Source organism: Enoplosus armatus, chromosome 7 (assembly GCF_043641665.1).
Source record: "Enoplosus armatus isolate fEnoArm2 chromosome 7, fEnoArm2.hap1, whole genome shotgun sequence".
NCBI lineage: Eukaryota > Metazoa > Chordata > Actinopteri > Centrarchiformes > Enoplosidae > Enoplosus > Enoplosus armatus.
In genome coordinates, this window is record NC_092186.1 from 8,551,402 (window position 1) to 8,573,347 (window position 21,946).

The 21,946-nt window shown below is 41.7% G+C and overlaps 2 protein-coding genes across 2 annotated transcripts in view; one reads left to right on the top strand and one right to left on the bottom strand.

Annotated features, from left to right (window-relative positions):
* Positions 1-12,276, bottom strand: part of usp24 (ubiquitin specific peptidase 24) — a 28,912-nt gene extending 16,636 nt beyond the window's left edge. The window contains exons 1-19 of the mRNA XM_070908879.1: positions 11,990-12,276; positions 8,527-8,695; positions 8,215-8,282; positions 7,964-8,107; positions 7,376-7,501; positions 6,963-6,998; positions 6,795-6,860; positions 5,702-5,767; positions 5,268-5,342; positions 4,504-4,662; positions 4,283-4,397; positions 4,036-4,139; positions 3,701-3,808; positions 3,501-3,596; positions 3,216-3,377; positions 1,785-1,877; positions 928-1,035; positions 666-815; positions 207-338 (exon numbers count right to left, since the gene is read on the bottom strand). Coding sequence (XP_070764980.1) covers positions 207-338; positions 666-815; positions 928-1,035; positions 1,785-1,877; positions 3,216-3,377; positions 3,501-3,596; positions 3,701-3,808; positions 4,036-4,139; positions 4,283-4,397; positions 4,504-4,662; positions 5,268-5,342; positions 5,702-5,767; positions 6,795-6,860; positions 6,963-6,998; positions 7,376-7,501; positions 7,964-8,107; positions 8,215-8,282; positions 8,527-8,695; positions 11,990-12,268 — 2,256 coding nt within the window. The 5' untranslated portion in view covers positions 12,269-12,276. The remainder of the gene's footprint in view (positions 1-206; positions 339-665; positions 816-927; positions 1,036-1,784; positions 1,878-3,215; positions 3,378-3,500; positions 3,597-3,700; positions 3,809-4,035; positions 4,140-4,282; positions 4,398-4,503; positions 4,663-5,267; positions 5,343-5,701; positions 5,768-6,794; positions 6,861-6,962; positions 6,999-7,375; positions 7,502-7,963; positions 8,108-8,214; positions 8,283-8,526; positions 8,696-11,989) is intronic.
* Positions 12,277-13,952: 1,676 nt separating this feature from the next.
* On the top strand, positions 13,953-16,320 carry bloc1s2 (biogenesis of lysosomal organelles complex-1, subunit 2). The gene is made up of 5 exons (XM_070909120.1): positions 13,953-14,118; positions 14,358-14,474; positions 14,651-14,770; positions 14,893-14,997; positions 15,445-16,320. Exons 1-5 carry the CDS (start codon positions 13,953-13,955, stop codon positions 15,474-15,476), a joined length of 540 nt encoding a protein of 179 aa, XP_070765221.1. The 3' UTR covers positions 15,477-16,320.
* The last annotated feature ends 5,626 nt before the right edge of the window (positions 16,321-21,946 follow it).

The window sequence follows — 21,946 nt, forward strand, 5'->3', positions numbered from 1 at the left end:
CACTGTAGGTCGTAGTAGCTAGAAGGGCGATATCGTAGGAGGTGTGAGTTTCAGTTGACTTTGTTGACATTTTCAAAAGAGCGTGGCTGTGGAGCGAATGGATAATGTTTGCCTTTGTTTCTTCAGAGCAGTCCTCCAGAGAAAGTTGCTTACGATAACACCAAGGGCCAAGGTCAAGGGTTTTATTTGCATAACTGTTTTCATACCTCACGGTCAAGTTCACAGACATCTGGCCCTGACACCAGGCACTCCCAGAGCTCCTTGGCCCTGTTCCAGACCAGGTAGAGGCTGGCCTCCTGGAGGAAGAAGGCCAGGAAGCGCAGGTGGCTGTCCAGATACTGAACATAAGATTCAGAGAGACATGTGTCATATCTCAACCCTCAAACACACACTGTCAACATACACTGTATAACACTGTGCTGCTCAAGTTTCATTACTTCCTGTGTACTGTGTAAACCAGCTCACATAATTATGCCTCAAATGACTTTACTCATACTAATGTAAAATTATGAACTGTAACATAATTCATTAGGATGAGCTGCAACACAGTTTCATAGAGCAGTAAAGACGAATAAAATGACATGGGAGATACAATTAAAAACAAAATAAATATAGTCCTGACTGCTGATATTAAATTTAACTAAGATAATCCGACATAGAATCACCTCCTGGTAGGTGTATCGTCCATCCACCAGAGTTGAGCCCGAGAGGCCGTTATTCCCCCCGGCGGTCACAGCCAGCCGATGGCAGCACACAAGGGATCCTGTGATCAGTTTGACGATCTCAAAGTTCTTCTTCAAGTCCTGGATGATGCTCTGTGGGGAGGCGGGGAGAGGTTAACATAGCAACACTGCACCGACTGTACCATTTTGAATCATTTTGTGATAATGTGCGTGTTTGTTTGCACGTGCGTGTTTTGCCCGTTACCTTGTCTTGCTTCTGATAGGTCTGCTTGATGAAAGAGCGGGTGATCTCGTGCAGCTGACGAAGAGCAGGAACAACCCAGACTGTCTGAGGACTGCTCTGCTGAGAAGCCTGTTGAGCGTGCACACACACACACACACACACACACACACACACACACACACACACACACACACACACACACACACACACACACACACACACACACACAGAGGATAATGATATCCACTAAAGTAGAACAAGCACACAAACACATGCTACAAAAACAGAGGTCTGCGATCGTCTTTGCTAATCAAATTTTGATTTTGATTATTAATTGTCATTGCTTTGTCATCACAGACCCACTGTTTTATAGTTACGTAGACATGAGAAGGAAAATCAGAGCCAGGGATGTAAAACAAAGAGTCTAAGGACTGTTCAAATAGTTTAAATTTGTTATCTTATAACTGGTTGTAAAGTCCAAATCGAACTTCAAACATGTACTTTTTTTTATATATATATATATCCAAGGCTCTGATCCAGATCCATCTTTGCATGAGTAAATGTGCTAGCACTTCCACCAAAGCTGACCATTCATCCAGCAGCTAAATCACTTTAATTCAGCCAACTCTCACCCAGGACAAAATCAACACCACTGTGTAATCATTAGTCAGTGCCAAAGCCCTCTTAGTGAGGCAAGCAGAAGATTAACATACACCTGGTTAAACTCCCTCATGTTACAATCAAGTGTGAAATTATCAACCTGTGACCAATGAAACCCCTTAGTGGTGAAGCCCTCCTCTGCGATTGGTTGGCAGGCATGAAGCAGCAAGATTGGATACAGACTGGTCAGTGGAAATTATATGGGCTTCTTCTCTTACTTTGACCAAAGAGTTAGCTTTCTTCTTGCCCCAAGTGCCAGTAAGAAATGAGCTTTGAGTGTCGCTGCCTTTACTGTCCTCCTGAGTGTGAGTCTAGAAACATACATTTCATTTGAGGTGGGACATTTGTGTATACACCCAATGACAAGTGAGATTTGTAAGGCTGAGAAGCAGGATTTTGATCAGCATGTGTGGCTACAGTCATGGTGGATATTTTGACATCATAACAAAGCAAGAAAAGTGCAGTCTAATTGCCTTTAAAGTTGTTGATCTGCAGTTTGAATCTGCACAATTAAGGCACAGTTTACCGGTCCTTGTTCTGTATAAAAACACACATTAATTCTGTCCATAGGCTTCCATAGTATCCATAAAAAAAATCAAGACTATTTGGTAACCCTTTACTGCAAGTCTCCCTATTTATCATTTATAAGCAATGCATAAGCATTTAATAAATGTTTAATAATATTATAATGTAGCTGTAATCACATATAAAAGGACACTAGAATTTGTAATTTTATATATTACTACAACTGTGATTTTACTATTTATTATCTGTTTATATACCAGCCCCCACTGGAGGAGTTATAGTTTATATATTTTATATTAATAAACAGTTATATCTGCTTACAACTACATTATACCGTGTTATAGACCATTTAATAAATGTTTATGTACGGTTTATAAATATTACAGTAAACGGGGGAGCTTAAAGTAAAGTTTTGCCAAATATTTAGTAACAACTTTCAGTTCTTTAAAGGATCTCCTTTAAATAAATGACAAGTTTAATCATAATGTGTGTTGTTTTCTTGAATCTGTCAACATGATTTGACAAATCCTATTTTTATGCAAACATGGATATGAAGGAATTACGGATATAATTACTTTGTAAGCATCTTGATAAATAAGGAAACAATAAATAATAAAAAATAAAAAGGGAGGGATTGGGTGCCTCTGTAGTGTCACTGTGTTTCTGGCATGGTCAGAGGGACTGAAATCAGTCCATTTTCTTGACTTGAAAAGCTTTGAAATAAAAAATGAACTCATGATAGACTGCTTGAAAAGCGAGCCAGTGAGTGGCCCCATCTCCATAACTCGCCGCAGCTCCATGGATGTTTGAGCACATTCAGATGGAAGAGATGTAAACAAACTGAAGCTGAAGGTTAAAATGCAGCTCTAACAGGACATGCTAACTTTAGAACAAAACTGTCACAGCAGGCAGAAAAATGTAGGGGCCCAATGTAGTTTCATTTAAACATGTTGATCTCCACAAGGAACAGTCTGTTTTGTAAATACAATCTGAAGAATATATATATATATATATATATATATATATTTACTCTTAGAGCTGATCCTGGAATGACCTAGTAAAACACTAAACCGCCCCCACATCCACAAAGACGATACTGAGCATCTGTAGCACGTCTGTCTCACCTTCTTAATGTCCTCAATACATTTAATGATGTAACTGCGTTTCACAGTCTCCTTGACAGCGTAGGCATCGCTCAGAATCCCCAGGTGCTCCTCCAACGCCTGCTGAACTAGACTGGTAGGCAGGGTGGGGAGGTGAGCCAACTCCCACAGCACCTCCAGCACCTGAACAAACAGACACAAGATGCTTCAGACTTGTCTGTAATAATGAAACCTAATATACTGCATATTTCGTCATCATCTCAGTGTTCCTTAGCCTTGACAGGATGACAGGATGCACAGACACACCTTTCCAGTTGTAGTTTCAGAGCGAGCCTCTCTGCCGATCCTCCCGATCAGACTGAGCAGCTTCTGCCTCACGCGGTCACTCTCAACCTCCCAGCTCTAGACAACATGCAAACAGATTACTATTAATACTATACACAGACTTACAAAACACTTTTCATTGAGCCAATTGATTCCCAAAATGTCGCAGAGATGGCACTGACCTTCTGAATGAGGACGAAGAGGTGGGTGAGTTGATCAAAGCTGAACTTCACAGCAGCAGCAGCAATGATTGTATGAATGTTTTCTATCACAGTTGATGACTGGCCCGCCTGAAATGCCCACACAAGAATGAATACATCAATCAAGGGGAGTGTAAGCACAAGAATATGTGCTTACACATGAATACATACAGTATCAGCAACGCTTCTGTGTACGTAAAATATTCCGTTTAAAAGTTTAGCAATTAAAAACCTGTTGAACATACTTAATGAAAATGTAGTAAATAACACAGACATGACTGTGTTGTTACTATGGTGATGTGTGCACTTGTGCTGACCTGTATTCTCCAGATCTTGGAGAGTTCGTCCAGCGACAGTTTACTCCCCAGCAACTCAATGATTCCCTTAATTCTCTCACAGTACTGAGCCTGGTCAATGTTACCTGGAACATGGAAATACTTCATGACCACAGTGAACACCGTCATTTTGATGATGTCTGTCTTGTTTGTACAAGGGTTTTGCAAAGCACTTTGTGACACACTTAATTTTAATTAGTCTGTGGCAGGAAGTGATGTATCTTCTTACCCTCCAGTGCTATTGATAGGACTGAGTTCTCCACCAGCCAGTCCAACAGTTTATCTGTGTCAATGGCATTTTTCACCGTCTTAGACACCGTACTCTCCTCTATTAACTTTGTCACCTGCCAGAAAAAGATACAAAAAAAACTGTGTTACATGAGATCAAAACACACAAGTTATTTTGTCTTCTTGTTCAGACTTGACAGTTCAGATCCTGTAAGTGCTGACCTCTTTGAGGGAGTTCATCTTGGTTGAGAAGTGGGGGGTTTTGAGCATGCGTAGCAGCGTGTCCAGCCGCAGGTCATCCACCACAGTAACCAGCTCCCTCTGGAACCTCATACACAGCAGCTTGATGGCCGACAGCAGGTCTGGGATGCTCACCAGACGCTATGGTTAAAAGACAAATGAAGAACAATTAAGTTAATCAATGTTCTAAAAGATACAGTAAAATAAAAGAAATCCTGTGTCCCTGTGTTAAAAGTCAAAACATTTTTCTTCTTTTTTTCTTCCTGTAATATGTGAGCATGCACATAAATGTCTCAAATCAAATATAATTTGGGGCGACTAGCTAACCCTACCCATCATATAAAACTGCATTAACCATTGTAGGTCGTAGTAGCTGGAAGAGCGATATCATAGGAGGTGTGAGTGTGGGTTGACTTTGTTGACATTTTCAAGAGAGCGTGGCTGTGCTCCAATTTGTTCATTTCTCCCTCGTTCTCTCCTCATAATCCAACAGTATAGGTGAGGTGGAGGAACCGTTCTCTACAGCATCATTTAAATCCCTCTTGTAACTAAACTACGCCCACATATTCCATATTACAATTGAAGATTCACACTCATCCCCCAAATCCATCTGTGGAAGTAACCTGACCAACCAGCAGCAGTCATGAACGTACAAACAAGCTGACATACTACTGCCGGCCCCTGCGCCTTTTCTCTATAAATTTAACTGCAAACATCAAAAGAGGGTGACAGATACAAAACGCTACCTTGTCTTTAAGGTCCTTTTCCTCCAGGTTCTGCACATATGTGATCATCTTATGGATGACTGGATCAAGCATGGGCTAAGAAAAACAATATGAAACTTGGTTGATCCCTGAGGGGAAAATGGGGCACTGCAGCAGCAACAGTAAGAGGATACAACAAATAAAAATAGAATAGAAATCAGAATGGAGCACAAGGGTCATGTAAACAAACACAACTGATTATTTCAACACTGGAACAAGGTGAGACAGAAAACAAATGGACAAGATGTGAATCACAATATAAGGAGAAACAGAGATAATGTAGACACACATATACAGTAGCAGCAGTTCAACTCAGGGAACTAATTGAAAAGAAAGGACATACAAATAACCAGATTAGGGTCAGTATACTACCATCAAGTGTGTGTGTGTACATGTCTGTAGACAGGATTGCTCACCTGGACGAGGCTGGAGTTCAGGTATTCTGCACCAACTCCAAGAGGCTGCACCAGAGCTGACACACACTGTGCAGGCAGACGGAAAGAGACAGAATAAGTCCAGCATGACACAAACCAAAAGGAAATCAAAATAATCTGTTGTGAGAATGGGATGTGTATATGGGTCACTTATGCCTTATTAAAAGGAGATATACACAAGAACAATAGCACTCTACAGCTCTTCCACAATGTAAGTGTTTAGGCCAGAGGTCAAACTGTGTTTAAACTGAGTGAGTGAGCGTAAAACAGATGTGTGAGTGAGTTTCCAGTAGCGGAGCCCAGCTGTCATTTGTCGTTCAGTGCTAAATCACAGGAACTTAATGAATAGTTCCTGTGTTTTTTTTTTTCTGGCTATCTTCCATCTCTGCTTCTGGGCTCTCTCAGAGCAGCTACCGTCTCCTTCTCCTCCTCCACCTTCCTCCTTTATTCACTCGGTGAATTCCCCCCTTGCACTTGACTTCCTGCTCAAAGCAGACAAATGAATGAGTCACCCCCGGGAGTCAGTCGAAGAGGGAGCACTCCTCCCATTATCTTTGCTCCTTTCACTTTCAGTCTCCCTCTCCTGTGTGGAGTATGCTAGGTATCTGACAGCTTACACACTCTGCTGAGCTCCCACTGCCACTGAAGACTGCAACAGTGGTCTGCAACCAGTCTCTCGCTTATAAATATGCTAATGGTTAGAGGGAGTGTGTGTGTGAATCAATAGCTGTGCACTGCTGTGGTTCCGGCCAGGTTCCCAGAAGGAAGCATCAGTACAAGGATGCCTCAGAACACATAACACAACAGAGCATTTCAACCATCACACAGCGGGAGGATGAGAGTGTGTGTTTGTGTGTAAGTGAGTATTAGTGCGAGGGGGAAAGAGAGAGACACATTCAGCACCCTGCAGCTGAGAGCGGTGGGGGTAAGCATGGTGACCTTTTGCCTGTATAGGCTGTCTCAAAGTCTGTCTACAGTGCCTCTCTCCATCCATCACCCGGGTAGGAACTATTTCAACACTCTTAAGATACATCAGACCAGGCAAAAAGATGAAAGGAAGGACGGTTACGCTTACAGCAATCTCGATTTCGTCGGTGTTGAGCTTTGTCTGGATGGCAGTGAATCCTCCCAACTCTCCAAACTTGACAAAAAGAGAAGAGGAAGGGAAACACATGAGACAAAACTGATACAACTATGGCACATGTATATGGAGAGAATATCTGGGTGACTGCTCATTACTCACTCGATTCACCAAATCAACCAGCCAACCATGAGGTTCCTGAAAAAGAGAGAAAGATTATGTTTTCAGTGGATTTATTCTGCAATGACACTGCAAATTATAGTGAGACATGCGCGCACACACACACACACACACACACACACATATTTAGTTTTCTAACAGCTGTTGTGTGTCAGTCACACATGTTCTGCTGAGCCCCTGTGGCTCCATTACACAACACTGCGGATGAAGAACTTGTTTGTCTGCCCCCTCACATGACTATGAACCGTAAACAAAGGCTAATAAGAAGTGTGTACATTAATACAAGCACAGCTTTACATACTAAGTGCATCTGGATAAACTGGCACACATACCCCAATAACACTTTACAAGAGTAGAAGTAAAGGAAGAGTCCAGACAAACAGCATGTCCCTTACTTTCTGATAGGTGTTGCTAGGAGAGACGGCGAACATGTTGGCCTCTTCCCCAAAAACTTCAGCCCAGTTCCTCTGACAGGCCTTCATCCGGTTCTTGAAATGGTACTCGTTATCAGGGTTAAAGGCCTGGACACAACCACAAAGACACACAACATAAATACAATACTTATGATACATTTCAACCACGTAATGTCACACGCCTGAGAATATATAACAGAATAAGCATTTCATATTAAAAGTGGACCTTTTAATATGAAATACCTTGGACAAATTGACAGTTTGGGCTTGAATCCTCACACCAAAGGCCAATTACCCTCAGTGGCAGAGTTAATTTTAAACACAGGGTTATTAACAGATCAGTCTTGGTATTGGAAAGAAACAAAATAACTGATCATCTGTCATGTAATAACAACCAATTAATCATTTAAATTAAAAATTTGCTAAAATAATCTGGAGATTTGTAGTTATTTGTTTCCCAGATGTTTTATTGTTTTGAATGAATACTTGAATATATTGTTTTATCTTATTTAAAGAAAGAATATAAAAAAGACAGTAGAAAGGTATTAAAAGACAAGATAGAGAACACACCATAGTCAGGACTCCCATCAGGTTTACAGGTACGGGGTCCTGCTTCACCCTCTCTGCAACCAGCTCCACCAGCAACATGAGCATGTTGTAGATTCCTTCATGAATCTCGGTGCCCCATTTGTGTACGGCACTGCTGGTCAGCAACTGGTGACGGTGAACAAGAGAGACAGAATGGAGGAAAGTCAGGACAATGCAAGTGAATTAATCAAGTACTACACAGTCACTTAGATCTGTGGGTCTTTACTGCTCACCTTTTTAAAGGCCTCCGGCATGCACCGATCTATAAACCTCTTGCAGTTCTCATCAGCGTCAGCAAGACCTGACAGAGGGGGAGACATCGGATTCACATATTAATCCCACATCTAAACATGGAAAAACTGAGCTGTGATGAAGGAGATGCAGATTGAGCCACGCAACACAAGTGTCCAAAATAACAACATGTGAAAAACACCCAACGGTCCAAACAAAACATGCTGCCCACACAATTACGCAGATGGAGAGCATTTAGTTTAATGCAGACCTTCAAAAGCAAAGCTTTTCATCCCACACAAACATGGTCTTACCGTGCCGAGCGAGGCAGGTGGACGCAATGAGACACTTGCCCAAGGACTCCTCTCTCTTGTAAGGTATGGACCAGTGGTCCGTAAAGACTCGACTCTCCAGCTCGTATAGGTTGGTGGTGGGAAACTCCATGCTGCCCCCAGAGCAGTTCCCATTCTCATCATTGCTCCTCTGTAAACACATATACATGACAAAATTATAACCTAATGCGATGGGTGACTTTATTTCACACATCTGACTTTAGTTCCCTGGGTCAGCCACTGTTTTATGACACTGCAACTGTCCTCTGTGCAAGGACAATCCAAATGGCCTCTGGCAATGATAAATTCAGACGGGATGATGCTTGTTTCGTTTCCTCTGGGAGAAGAGCGACAGCAGGCATTTGGAAACGATCGGCCCTTCATCTCTGCATCTTTTTGTCCATCCATTTCCTCCCAAGCTTTCAAAACAAATCCAGACAGGTGCTTGGGATGTGTAACACAGGGTGTGAGAGCTGAAGTCAAACGTAATGAACACCCTGCCACATGACATGACACTGTGTTATTAGCAGTATGATGCTGTCCACGATGACATTTTTTTCTGCCGTCATATCTAAACAGGTTATGAAGGCCAAGTTAAAATTCAACTCACTTAAGTACATACCTACTGCATTTATGGTTCATAATGCCAAGTTCAGGCTCTGCCTACTTCTGCTATGAGAACACAAAAAGGCCAGTGGCAGTTAAGTCTGACAAAGGATTATTGAATTATTTACATCATAAAGTTGTTTACATATTCATGACGCTTTCTAAATATTCATGATTAAGCTGCAGACCTCCATCCTCTGAAATAGTGCTGCTCAGTGCAACATTTCAGAACACATGTGTAACACTAAAACGTGTCATATTTGAAATCAACTAATGATTTATGTTTGAACTGAAATACTCTACGGAGGCTTGACCTGCTGTCTTGAATGAAAATGTATCTTAAATTATGACTGAGCCCTGGGTTTTAGCTCTCAATACATTATAAATGACCAAAACTATTACAACTCATTTGTACATTTTCCCTGTGGGCACTGCGCAGTACAAACATGAATACAGTAAAGAATAGTTAGGTCAAGTCTGACCATTTTGAATACATCTCCACATATTAGCATACATAACAGTCAATGTGTTCAGTGCACGTTTTACTGCGCTGCATACTGATACATAAACAGTATAAAGTGATGGACTGGACGTAAAGAAGAGAGGAACAGGAGGGAGGGAAGGGGAGGAGAAAGCAATGGAGAAGCATCATATTTCATCCCTTCCCTTTCTAAGAAAATTAGAAATGACAGATAAATGGATGAGAGGAAGGAAAGAGAGAGAGAGACTAACCTAATACCGGCCTCGGAAAACACTAGGTTTGAAGAAAGACCAGGAAGAGACATTTTAATGCTGGCAGAATTTCTGAATCACAACTCACTGACAATTTGAGTATAAAAACAGATTCCTTTGATTTTAATAAGAATGGCGGCGTAGGGAAAAGACGGAATTTCCTATCTTTGTATAAAATATACAGAACCTCTCACAAAAATGTTCATCTCATCAAACAGGAGAATAAACATGCAGAGAAGCTGCAAAGCGCTCAGTGTTTCAAGACCTAAAGCCTTTAGGGGAACAGTTCAGGTCTCAAAAGGCACAGTATGCATGTGTGTGGTTGCGCAGGACGATGAGGCAACTCAGCGCCACTCTGTTACTATGCACCCTGCAACCCCCCTGGGACCCCCAGCTAAAACTGCAATGTGTTTGTGTGTGTCAGGAAGACTGCAGGGCTATATTTAGGAGCATAACATGGGGCCAAAGACCTATGACATGTCTTTTAGGCACTACAGCAAACAGCGGAAAAGAAGAAAGGAAATAGAGCACTTTCATCCTTGTAGCTTATTCCATATACTGCATGTGTCAGAACTTATTACAACATGCGGGAGTGTCTCAATACAAACACATTTCTGTGAATGTTTCAATTATATACACAAGAGGACAAAGCCATTACAATAATGGCTCAATGGCATACATCATTCATTAGACAAGTCGGTTTAGATGGAAAATAGGTTCAAATTAGATTTCTTTGGCAGGACATATAGGAAAAATAATTTTGGCAGCTCTAAAAGAGATTTAATGAACTGAGAGAGTGAGTCACTTTGGGCAGTTAGTTTGTAACAACACCATTATTGGCATATTTACAAAAATAACCTTATTATTGACAGTGACCTGAAAATGTGTGCTATTTTCTGCATACTGTAAATGCCAGCTGTTGTTATACTACACTTACTATAAAAGCCTACATCAAAGTGTGAGAGCAGTGAGAAAGTTAGAGGATGTAAAGGAAATGGCCAGAGTAGTTTATTTGCATCTGTGGAACCACAATCACAGCCGCTTAAACAGCAAAACCATCAAAAGGGATACAACAAGTGGTTGTCTGAAACATCAATGCTACAGATTAAATGATTTGTGACTTTTCAAAGAAAGCATTTCTCTCTTTTGACAGCACCTTCAAGGTTTTGGGAGATCAACAGGTTAGAGGTGAAGTTGCTGAAGGCAAACAGCCTCGAGGTGTCAGTCAAAGCAATCCTGCAATAACTTACTGTACGTATACAGGTATTTATGAGTAGCCAATGCAGTTTACTGTTACAACTCCAAATAAACTAGGACTAAGTGATAGGACCTGCAGGTAATTTACTGACAATTGTCATTATGGCTGTCAAAGAACACACGACTGGCCATATAGTAGCTAAATGCCGCGGTCCTCACTCACACTCTATACCTGCAATCACAGAAATAAGACATTTTTACAGCTGAAAATGTGGACAGAAGAATGATCAAAATGGCCACGTATGCCAAGGACATTGAAAACCCGCTTCTAAGTCCAGTTCGACTGGACTGCAATCTCTGTAGGAGCCGAACACGGTTGACGATGTCAGCCAACCTGCCAGCTAACGTGGGCTAACCTAGCAAAGCAGGCGGAATAAATCCAGACAACTGTCCGCCGGCTAACTGATAGGACAGATTGCCCACAATCAGAGTACTCCCAGTTGAAATCTCTGATTGCAAACCTCCAGAGTGATGCCTCTGTGCTGCTACACCTGGTCCAGTTCCTGGCGCGTTCAACTCTCAAGTAACGTTAGCTAGCCAGCTACTAGCTAGCTGGGTTAGCTTGTAAGTTTAGAATTGCTATTTAGTTCAATTTAAGTAGCTACGCTTCTTGTTAGCAGACAATTGTCCAGTCACTGTGTGGCAGCGACATGCCCTGTCCCGTAGGACTGGGACGTATTTCACCTCTGGCGGTGACAGCTCACGTTGGGCTCGGTGCATGTAGCACCGAAGCTGCTAACTTTAGCTAGTTAAATGGGCGAGCCCACTATCTCCCAGTAAGTTGCAATTAGCCATGTTCTCCTCGCTCGCTCCTTCCGTTGATGCTTGGTAAAAGGCAAATTGTCCTTACCTCGCTATCCACTACATCGTGGTATGCAGGCGGGGGATCAAACCCTCCCGTCCCAGTCCGCCCGCTGTTTTCCCCGTCTCCACTCGAGCCCAAGCCGGGGGCTGGCCCACTCTCCATCGGCTCATATCCATACCCGAGTCCGGGGCTTTCGTTGGTTAGGAGCGCCACTGCCTCGTTGATGTCGTTCTTTGCTAGCCGGAGCGCTTTCCGTATCACGTCTGGGTCTGGGAAACCCATGCAGAGGAGCGTCGTTATGTGCTGCTCCTCTTCGGTCTCCATTTTTGGGGTGACTCCGTCTCTCAGGCTAATAGTAACGGGGTGTTCGGCACAGCCCTGTAGCTGTGCACGCCGCCATGTTTACAGTCCACTGCTGCTAGCCTGTCACGATCTGGCTTCCCCCACAACAGCGCCGACACGGGTGTTATGCCGAGTTCTGCATGCCAGGAACTGCATGCCCCCCCGCGGGAGCGCGCACAGCGAAAAGACCTGGACGATGTAACGATTTCTAAGGTTAATTACTGTTTAACAACTGTATATTTTGCTGCCGTGTGCATCAATGATGTATCACAGCCCATTTTCGTCAGGAAATAAAAATGATGAAGTTATTCATAATGAAAAACACACAAATCCTAAATCAAAATGTGAGATTATGACTTTCTATCTCATATTTGTGATTCACCATCTCGTAATTTATTACTACATTTTTTTTAATAATGTCTAAACTTTAAGCTTATAAATGAATTTGCTGTTCACACTGTCAAGACACAGTTCTAAGTGTGGCTAGAGCAACTTTAACTACAGAGAAAAACATCTCCTGTTATTTCAGATGAGGTGAGATGAGGCAAGTAACTTTAGGTTTACTTATTGTTATTGAGGAACAAAACATAATTTAAGAATGGGAAGAAATGGTAAAAATATTGGATAAAATACTGGGTAATAATAATGCAGTTTTGGGCTCCAATGTAGGATCGAAAAAAACTCAAAACTGATGTTGAAATAAGAACCTATGGCTTTTATGTCCGAATATCATCAGATCATAGGCTGAATACAGATACTATCACTTGGACAAGAGCCTGTACAGTGTAAATCATTTTGTGAGCTATCATCACAAAAGCCATGTCAACTTTTCTTGTGGATTGTCACTAAAAGGAAAAATCCATTACCTCCTCTGGAATCACTTTTACAGAGCGGCAGATAAAGCTTTGATTGACCAGCTGCAAGACATCTTCCAGGTATCTGCCAGTCTGTGTTCCTACTGCTGCTCTGTGTTAGGTTTCGTTACATTTTTAGACGGCCCACTACTTTCACACCTTACAGAGAAGTGGAAACAGTAAATGGAATATGATATGCAGACACATTAATGGACTAACAAGTTAAATTTAAAATAAAAGTATTATTTTTTAAATACTTTGGAATAACAATTTATTAACTGGCTTTTTTTTTTTACTTGGTAAAATTATGTAATTATTCCGGTGGCACTCTGCAGCCTCCATATAACATATGTACAGATGACCAATGCTGCCGAGCTCTTTTCCTTTGACAAGTGTACTTTTTTCCTTTCTTTCTTATTTTTTTTACGTGATGATTGAATATTAATTTAAAGGCGTAATTCCTGATCCAAATGTAAACAGATTGGCCACCAAAAATGAAACTACAGAATGAGAACCTGCTACACTCTAACATGTATTAATTTAGAAGTCCTGTTTTACCATTATTAACAAATTATCGATGAGATAACAACTGAACAGTTATGTATGTTTTCTGAAGCTGTAGTAGTTTGGTTATCACAGTAACATTTGTAAAACGTTGTATTAAATATCACCGTCTGTAATTAACCCCCGGTGCCTCAGACAACATAAGGGCGTGGCAATGCGCGCGAGTAGGGGTGGTGGTTGTGGTGGCGGGCGGACGTCACGTGAACACACTCCTCATGTGACAAAGGAAAAGTCAAAACAGGAACAAAATGGCTGCAACGGGCGACGACGCCGCTGCCATGGACAGCATCTCCAGGGCACCATCGGCCCATTCAGCGGCTCCGAACCCGGTTGGAAGCACCAGCAGTCACGTAGACGCCCCGGAGGATGTGGCGGACATCCCGGCGGCCGCTCCCAAAAAGCCCAGCACAAACAGTGAGATGTTCCCTTGCAGCTTCCGTAGCTTGCTAATGCTAATACAGCATACAGTTATCAAATTATTTAGCTTTTTAGTTTGTGTTACATTGTATAGCATTTAGTCAGTTTCCTTACTTTTGTATTATTCCTGTGCTTGGCTTTATTGTTTTCCCGTTGTGGATACATTTAGTGTTTGAACTGGATTGACAAGCTGTGATCTGTGTTGTGTTTATCCTGCTCCTAATGCTTGTGTTCAGGTGATGGTGGTGTGGAGACAGCAGAGGAGGCTGTGGAGCCTGCAGAGCCTGACATCAATGAGTTGTGCACTGATATGTTTGAAAAGATGGCTGTCTTCCTGCAAGGAGAACTAACAGGTCTTGCACACTTTCACATTTTCACTTTTCCGTGCACATAGAAAACAAATTATATTCTTAGCCACAGCAGTGATTTACTGATGCACTTCATCCATTTATTATTCTCATATGTACCTCTCTATCCCCCTGTTTTATTTTCCCTGGTGCATATTCTCCCCATGTCCTTGCATGGTCAGGAACTTGTGAGGATTACCGTCTGTTGGAGAACATGAACAAGCTTACCAGTCTGAAGTACATGGAAATGAAGGACATCAGCATCAACATCAGTCGTAACCTGCAGGATCTCAACAACAAGTGTGAGTGAGATACATCATCTGCACCAAAACTCAGAAAAATTGTGTAATTCTGTTTCTAGTTCATGTATTATTTCTGCATCTACAGCGTCTGAACATCTGACTGGTATGTATTTTTGCTTTAGATGCTAGTCTACAGCCCTACTTGGACCAGATCAATCAGATTGAGGAGCAAGTGTCTTCACTTGAACAGGCAGCGTACAAACTGGACGCATACTCAAAGAAACTGGGTAAGACAGGAGTGTGACGGATATTCTAAATGTTATAAGTTAACACCTTCCAGTCTAGTAACGTTCTTACTGACTCAGTCTCATCAAGAACAGTATTTGTAGATTTCCACAATATGCTTCCTTTACTATGTTGGTTGAATGTCTTGTTTGTCTTTGTGATTGAGAGCACACTCCCTACATGTCTCTTTCTCTATGCGCTGGCTATATGGTCTGGTATGTGTGGCACAGACCAATAATAGTACAGCCGCCTCTGTCAGCGCATATTGCAAAGCATTATGAAGTCCACCAGCAGATGGTGCTGTGACACCACAGACAATTCCTCACCTAAATATTTCTATATTACAGCTTACAAAGACAGCCAAACATTACTGAATCATGTTACATTTAGACTTCGGTAGGCATTTGCGACAGAGTGACCAAAATCCCTGTCTTTCCTTATCTTCACAGAGGCCAGATTCAAAAAACTGGAGAAGCGATGAGGGGGGAGAAGAGGCCGACTGAGAGTTACAGTGCCTTCTCACCTTCTTTAAGGCAGACTTGCCTTCCCCTCTCCCTGCCAGCAGAGCCAGGAGCTGTGGGGAGGATGTGAACTGAGACTGAAACAACAAACAGTCAGAACCACTTTGACACCTAGAAACAACCAAGGAGGAAGCAGCTGAAGGCACATGAATTAGTACTACAGTGCAAGGCTTAGATTTAACTCCATTATCACTGATTTTGGCAGCAGCCGTGCAGCCAAGATGTACGAGAGTCTATGGTTTGTATACCCACGTTCTTTTGCAGAAACACTTTATGTTGAATGAATAAATCTGCCTAATTACCAGCATGTCCTAATTGAGTGGTGGGATCAGAATATACTGATTTACTACTAAAGAGAGACTAGTCCCACTGGAGTACATAATAACACTTTTGTCATATGAAGATATTTACATGATGAAGCATGCTCATAGATGTGTATTTAATGATGTCCCAGCCCTCTTATTCTGGTCATAGACAGATTTCCACCCACTAATAGTAGCCTGACATGTACATTGGGATTTTTTGTTGTTACACCTTTATATGTCTGGGCAGTGTGAATCATAGACTGTATTTATCTTTATATACAGTCTATGGTGGGAACAGTACCACAAACTGGTTGTCAAACTGATTTGCTACAAAAAAATTACTACTGTGTAGAGAGCAGCTGGAAATCACACTATCTCAGCAGAGGGAGTTTCATGTTTGCAGCTTAAAATGAAAGATATTTGATATGAATTAATTATTGAATTATGTCTATCTGTAGATATTGACCCTGAAAAAGATTTTTTTTTAAATAAACCATGATGTGCATATCATTATTGCATGGCTGTTTCCTTTAAAATGGAGCTACTGCTGACAGCAGATGGCAGACCTGCACCATGATAGGGACTTGAATTGATGCATAGTTGATGTGTCAAATATTGTATAGCTCTGGAAAAACTGACCCAGTGCTGAAGGAAGTTTAAGTTTCAGCCTTCTCAGAAGAAGAAAAACTCGGGGTACAGTTAGACCAACAGAGGGAAACAGATGACACATATTTGACAATTCAAAGGAAAGGGTGACTAAAGATGTGTGTGATGCCCTCTGCCTCCTTTGTTTCCTTCTTTATATTAGCTGTCCCAGAGCAGAACCCAGAGCTCGCTTTGCCGTGGGCGACAGATTATCTAAACTGACAGGACCTCCCTCCTGTGTGTGTGCGTGGATGCGTGTGTTTTGGGTCATGCACATGTATACATGTGTGTGTATATTTGTGCAAGACCTAATCTAAAACAGGTCTCTGTCATTAGTCCAGTTGAGGCCCCGGCACAGAGGGAGCTCATTATTCATACTGTAACATTATTTACTGTTGCACTGTGATCCCTCCATCTCTCCCTTCCATGCCTTTTTCCAGGCCCCTGGGGCATAAATTCAGCTTCCCCTCCCAAAGGCTCTCAAATCAGGTCTATTAAATGATTTTGGGCTTGTTTTCTGAAAGCTAAATGTGAGTGCCAAGAGGCAGTCAAGCATAGGAGAGAAGGTAACATAGTAATCATAGGTAAGTCTTAAATAGATTGGGAAGTGCCGCAAAACTAAACCATGCTGTAGCAATATAGTTTGGTGTGGAAACTTATTATATTATGTACTAAGTGTGTATTAGTGGTTTTCAGACTGGGTAGATGGAAAGTACAAATGCAAGAACATAATATAGGTATAGGGTACAGATTTGAAGTCAGGCTTATGCTCTAGGTGTGATGCCTATTAGAGATTGGGTTATCTGGTGTACAGGAGAATGTGATCATCGCATCCCACCATCCACTCTATCTTCAAGAATTTACATTTTCAAAAGAAAGGGCTGTTATTCTAAGGTGTTGCCTACACAGAAAAGGAAGCAGTGAAACAAAAGAAATGTACGTCAAAAATGACGTAGCCACTTGGGTCGATGTAGTCATTAGTAATTTATATGGGAATGATCGTAACAGCGTTTCTTTATCTTCTTTTCCATATATTTCCAGTTGAGACCTAATAAGGAAAGTATTCCCACATGCCACTATACATGCTTGTGGAGGCTTAACTCTGAAGCATCATCCAACAGGCACACTCACATTAAGAAGCATGTGAGCGAATGTGTACTGATTTCACAACTGTAAATGTGTTCCACTGATTGTGATGATTTGTTTGTGCATGTGTACTGTATCTATGCAGTGTGTCTAGTTTCATGCAGTATAAGCAGTGTAACTTAGTGCTGAATCGAACATGGTGGTGAGGCTGCAAGTAAGCATTAAAGGAATGGTTAAACTAAATTTCTTTTCTTGTAAAGAGTTAGATCAGAAGATCAATACCACTCTCTTATCTCTCGGTGCAATATGAAGCTACAGCTAGCAGCTTAGCTTAGCGCAACGGCTGGAAACAGGGAAACAGCATATCTAAAGCTATCTAGTTAACACGTTATATGTTGTTCTCTTCCTGATATCTTCTTCCTGAAGTCTTCCTGGACCTCAAGGTGATGACAAGATCCCAGGAAGTCATTGCACACCACATGTATTTTTGCACTTCAGTTTGTTGTATGGGTTAAACAAACTAGATATAACTAATTAGTTAACTTTAGAGGTGCTGGTAGGCAGGTTTTCTTTACCTTTGGTAAGCTGTTTCCCCCCCGTTTCTAGTCTTTGTGCTAAGCTAAGCTAACTGGCTGCTGGCTGTAGCTTCATATTTAGCATACAGACATGAGTGGTATCAATCTTTTTATTCAACTCTCGGCAAGGAAGCGAAAAAGCGCATTTCCCAAAATGTCAGACTATTCCTTCAATGATTGCTTGTAGACAGAAAATTACCTTTCAGTGAAATCAATTGGAAAATGTTACTCTCAAAGTGGAGTCTATTCTCGTGTACATATATTAATTATTGTTTATGTGATAGTTAAGTGGAGGGGCTTCCAGGAGTAAAAGTTTTGTCAGATCTTGCAGACTCATTAGGTACCACCTGGTTTATCACTTTGGTCTGTGTAGCGTTTCTCCATCCTCAGTAACTTGATCATGTTTGATCCTATATAAGCTCAGAATGAGGATCTTTCAGCTGGACTCAGTGACTAACAAGCCATTTTTTCAGTCGATTACTGTAAAAACAAGAAAACATATGCTTTCCCTCTGTTCCTCACAAAAGACGTCTCTCTTTTCATTGCCTTTTTCATTTCTGATCCCTATCCACAATGTAAATGCTGATTCCAAGGGTTGAAGTACACCACAAACAGCAGGGGACTTTGTGCAGACAATAAGTCCCAAATGTGCTCCAAAACATGATCTTGCAAACCTCATCCCCTTTCCAGCATGCACTACTGTACACATAGAGAGAGAAAAAGCTGAGACAATGCATACATATGTCTAAACATATGGCACATACAATGCCAGGTCATATATCAGTTACATAGGAATGATTTTGATTGAATTGCATTATGGCTTCAATGTATAGATATAATCAACTTACAATACAGATTACGCAAAATGGACCAAATAGGCCTAACTAAAAAAAGAAATGATTCCAATTCGGATCTTGTGAAATGATAATGGCCTCAGTTCAATTTGATCTGACAGATCTCAGGAGATTCCCAGAAATGTGACTGAGAAAGTATCAAACACATGTCCGTCATCAACAGCAGCAAAGGAGCTGTTTTCTCCATGAGTCTAAAGTGGAGACCAGGCCAGTTAACAATAACAGGGCAGCATGCCACACCGCACTGTTGTATAACTGACAAGCAAGCACGAAGTTTGGGGAAATTTTTGTTCGGCTGTGCTCATGAATGAGAACGAACAAGGACACTCAAAAACTCATTTTCAAACCACATTTCTGTGTCTTATTGACTTTCTCATAGTTTTTGCTCATAGCATTTCACTTAATTGGTCAATGTCAACAAATTTAGTAGTATTGTGAAACCACTCTTTGTCCCTTTGTCTTTCACTCACTTTCACACACACAGGCCGTGATGGGATAAACAGCCCTCCATAACTGCACTCCAAGACGTTTAAATACCCTCCCATGCCCCTGTAAAGCAGTGACACTATAAAGGCGGCCAAATGGCCTGAGATAAATGGCAAAGAGGTTCATGTTTACATCCATTTCAAAGCAGCCAATAGATCTGGGAGGTATTTCGGTGTAAATATAAGCCACATGTGAGATCTCAGGGACTGAGCCAAACTTCAAATACCTTCTGCGAGAAGGGCACGAAAGGTCAACGTTCGGCACCTCGATCATTCACTTCCCTCTGCTGCTCACACCTTCATCATATACTGTGCGCACATGTGAGGATGCAAGAACACACGCACAAAACCTGCATGTCACATCTGACCCCTTTGTAATTCTAACCCAAAAGCCAGCGCCTGTCAGGTATGTAGTTCTTGGAACTCTTTGACCAACGCTAGATGAATGCAATCCATTTTGATTTTGCCGAGATGTCCACACCGTCACTGCATTATTACAAAATCTAAAATGAGACCAGATGGTATTGCGGCACAAAACCAAAACCGTGGGTGCAGCGTTATTTTGGATGGGAGACAGAGCCCAGCCACTCTCAGCAGGTGGGAGAGTCAGGGTGTCAGACTCTGGCTCCAGCCTCTGATCCAGCTCTGCTCCTGCCGGGGTTGAGAAGTGGACTGAGGATGCTTTCTCTGCAGGAAGTCACCAGCAACACCTGAGAACTGTCCTGTGTAATCCTTGTTAAAATGTGATATTAGTTTAGTCCTGGTGCGTCTCCCTATGTGCAGCTGTTCTTTGCGTTCCCGCATAGACTTTCTGTGAAGAGTATTGCTTTCATGTGCAGCATGTCCAGCACCATGTCTAAATGGACTCAGCATCTCTTAGACCCCCCATTAGAACCACACTCAGACTCTTTGGCACCAGAGCCATCAGTGTCTGTCTGTACATGTGTGTGTAGCACACACAGTGACACTGACGACACTTAAACACTTAAAATCTCTGTCATGATGACGGTAGTGCCCCACACTTTAACAGAAGAGAACTTTGTATCATAGAATATTTGAAAAACATGTCATTGGGCAAACATAAGAGAAGAACATGGAGGTATGAGCTGTTCTGAACACTTAGTGAAGCGTACTTGGAAATACACTTTGAGTGGATACATTCTTTCACTTGTGCAGATTTGACCTTTAAAGTTGCACTCATCAATATGTTTATATCAACAATGTATCAGATGACTAAACGTAGTGTGATGACAGTAGTGATGAACACACAGAGAATAATCACCTGACTTCCCCTCAGATCCATGGAGCGTTTTAACGTCTTTCAGCTCATTGTTTTGGTTTTATGGCACGCAACTTTACTGTTTTGGTTCAGTGTCACGTAATTTACAGATGCACCTGGAACCTGTTTTCAGCAAAAGAAATGTCTGATAAACCCACTGAAAGCGACCCTCCCAGCTTGTTCCCCTGCCTCAAGCGGCCAAAAAATCTATTATTGTGGCTTTAAAAGTCTTTGTTTAAAATCGATTCCTCCTGTCCTTTTTGTAGAAAGACTTATTCTGCTGTTTTAACATCCTCCTGATAAGAATACCAAATAATTACATTGTCACATGCAGTATAGCATCCGTCACTTCATTATTTTGATTGAGACATCGAAGACCACCATGTTTGAGTAATAAATGGGATTTTTGGCGGGTAAAGTGGCTTTTTCAACAAGTCACATCCTGTTTACCAGCAATACAATGCCAGTAGTTCATAGTAAGCTCGCAATTTAGAATTTCCTCCGAAAGAGCTTCTGTGTGTGTGCATGTGTTCGTGTTTTCCTTTCAGTATGTGTGCATTAGCTCATCCAAATGAGTAAGAAGTGTCCAGAAGCCATAAAAGGACAGAGTTGACTCATCTTGGTATGAATGCCCCAAAGGCTGTCCCAAAATGAGACGAGCACTCAGAGCCAGACACTAACACAGACAACACAACACCATCTTAGCTCAGTTCTCAGTAATGGACACAAGGATACGCAATTATTTCTACTTAAATTCTGCTTTCCGCTTGTTTCTTTGAGATTTAGCAAGATTTACTGAATTTACCAAACCTACAACTATCTCCAGTAAGTTTATGGTGCTTTGATCTCCACTGTCATGGCTCTCATTCTCCATGGATAACAAATAGCATGCGTACAGTAGTTTGAACTGATGAATCCTGACTGCAGAAAGACCAAGCCTCACAGGCCTCACACACGATCAGCAGTAAAACCGCTCTGCGCTGCCTGTGCCATTGTTTTCCAATGGGAGAGCGGTGGCGCCCAACTAGGCGGAATCTCTGCTAATTAATTATTTGATAACTATATATAATAACTAATTATTTCTCTCACTAACACTTTCAGAGTTTTATATATAAAATATGCAGCCATTATCTTGGCTGTTTGAGTACTGCTGGTCTTTCAAAGTCATTAAAACAGCGGTCCTAGCCTACATTGAGTTGTG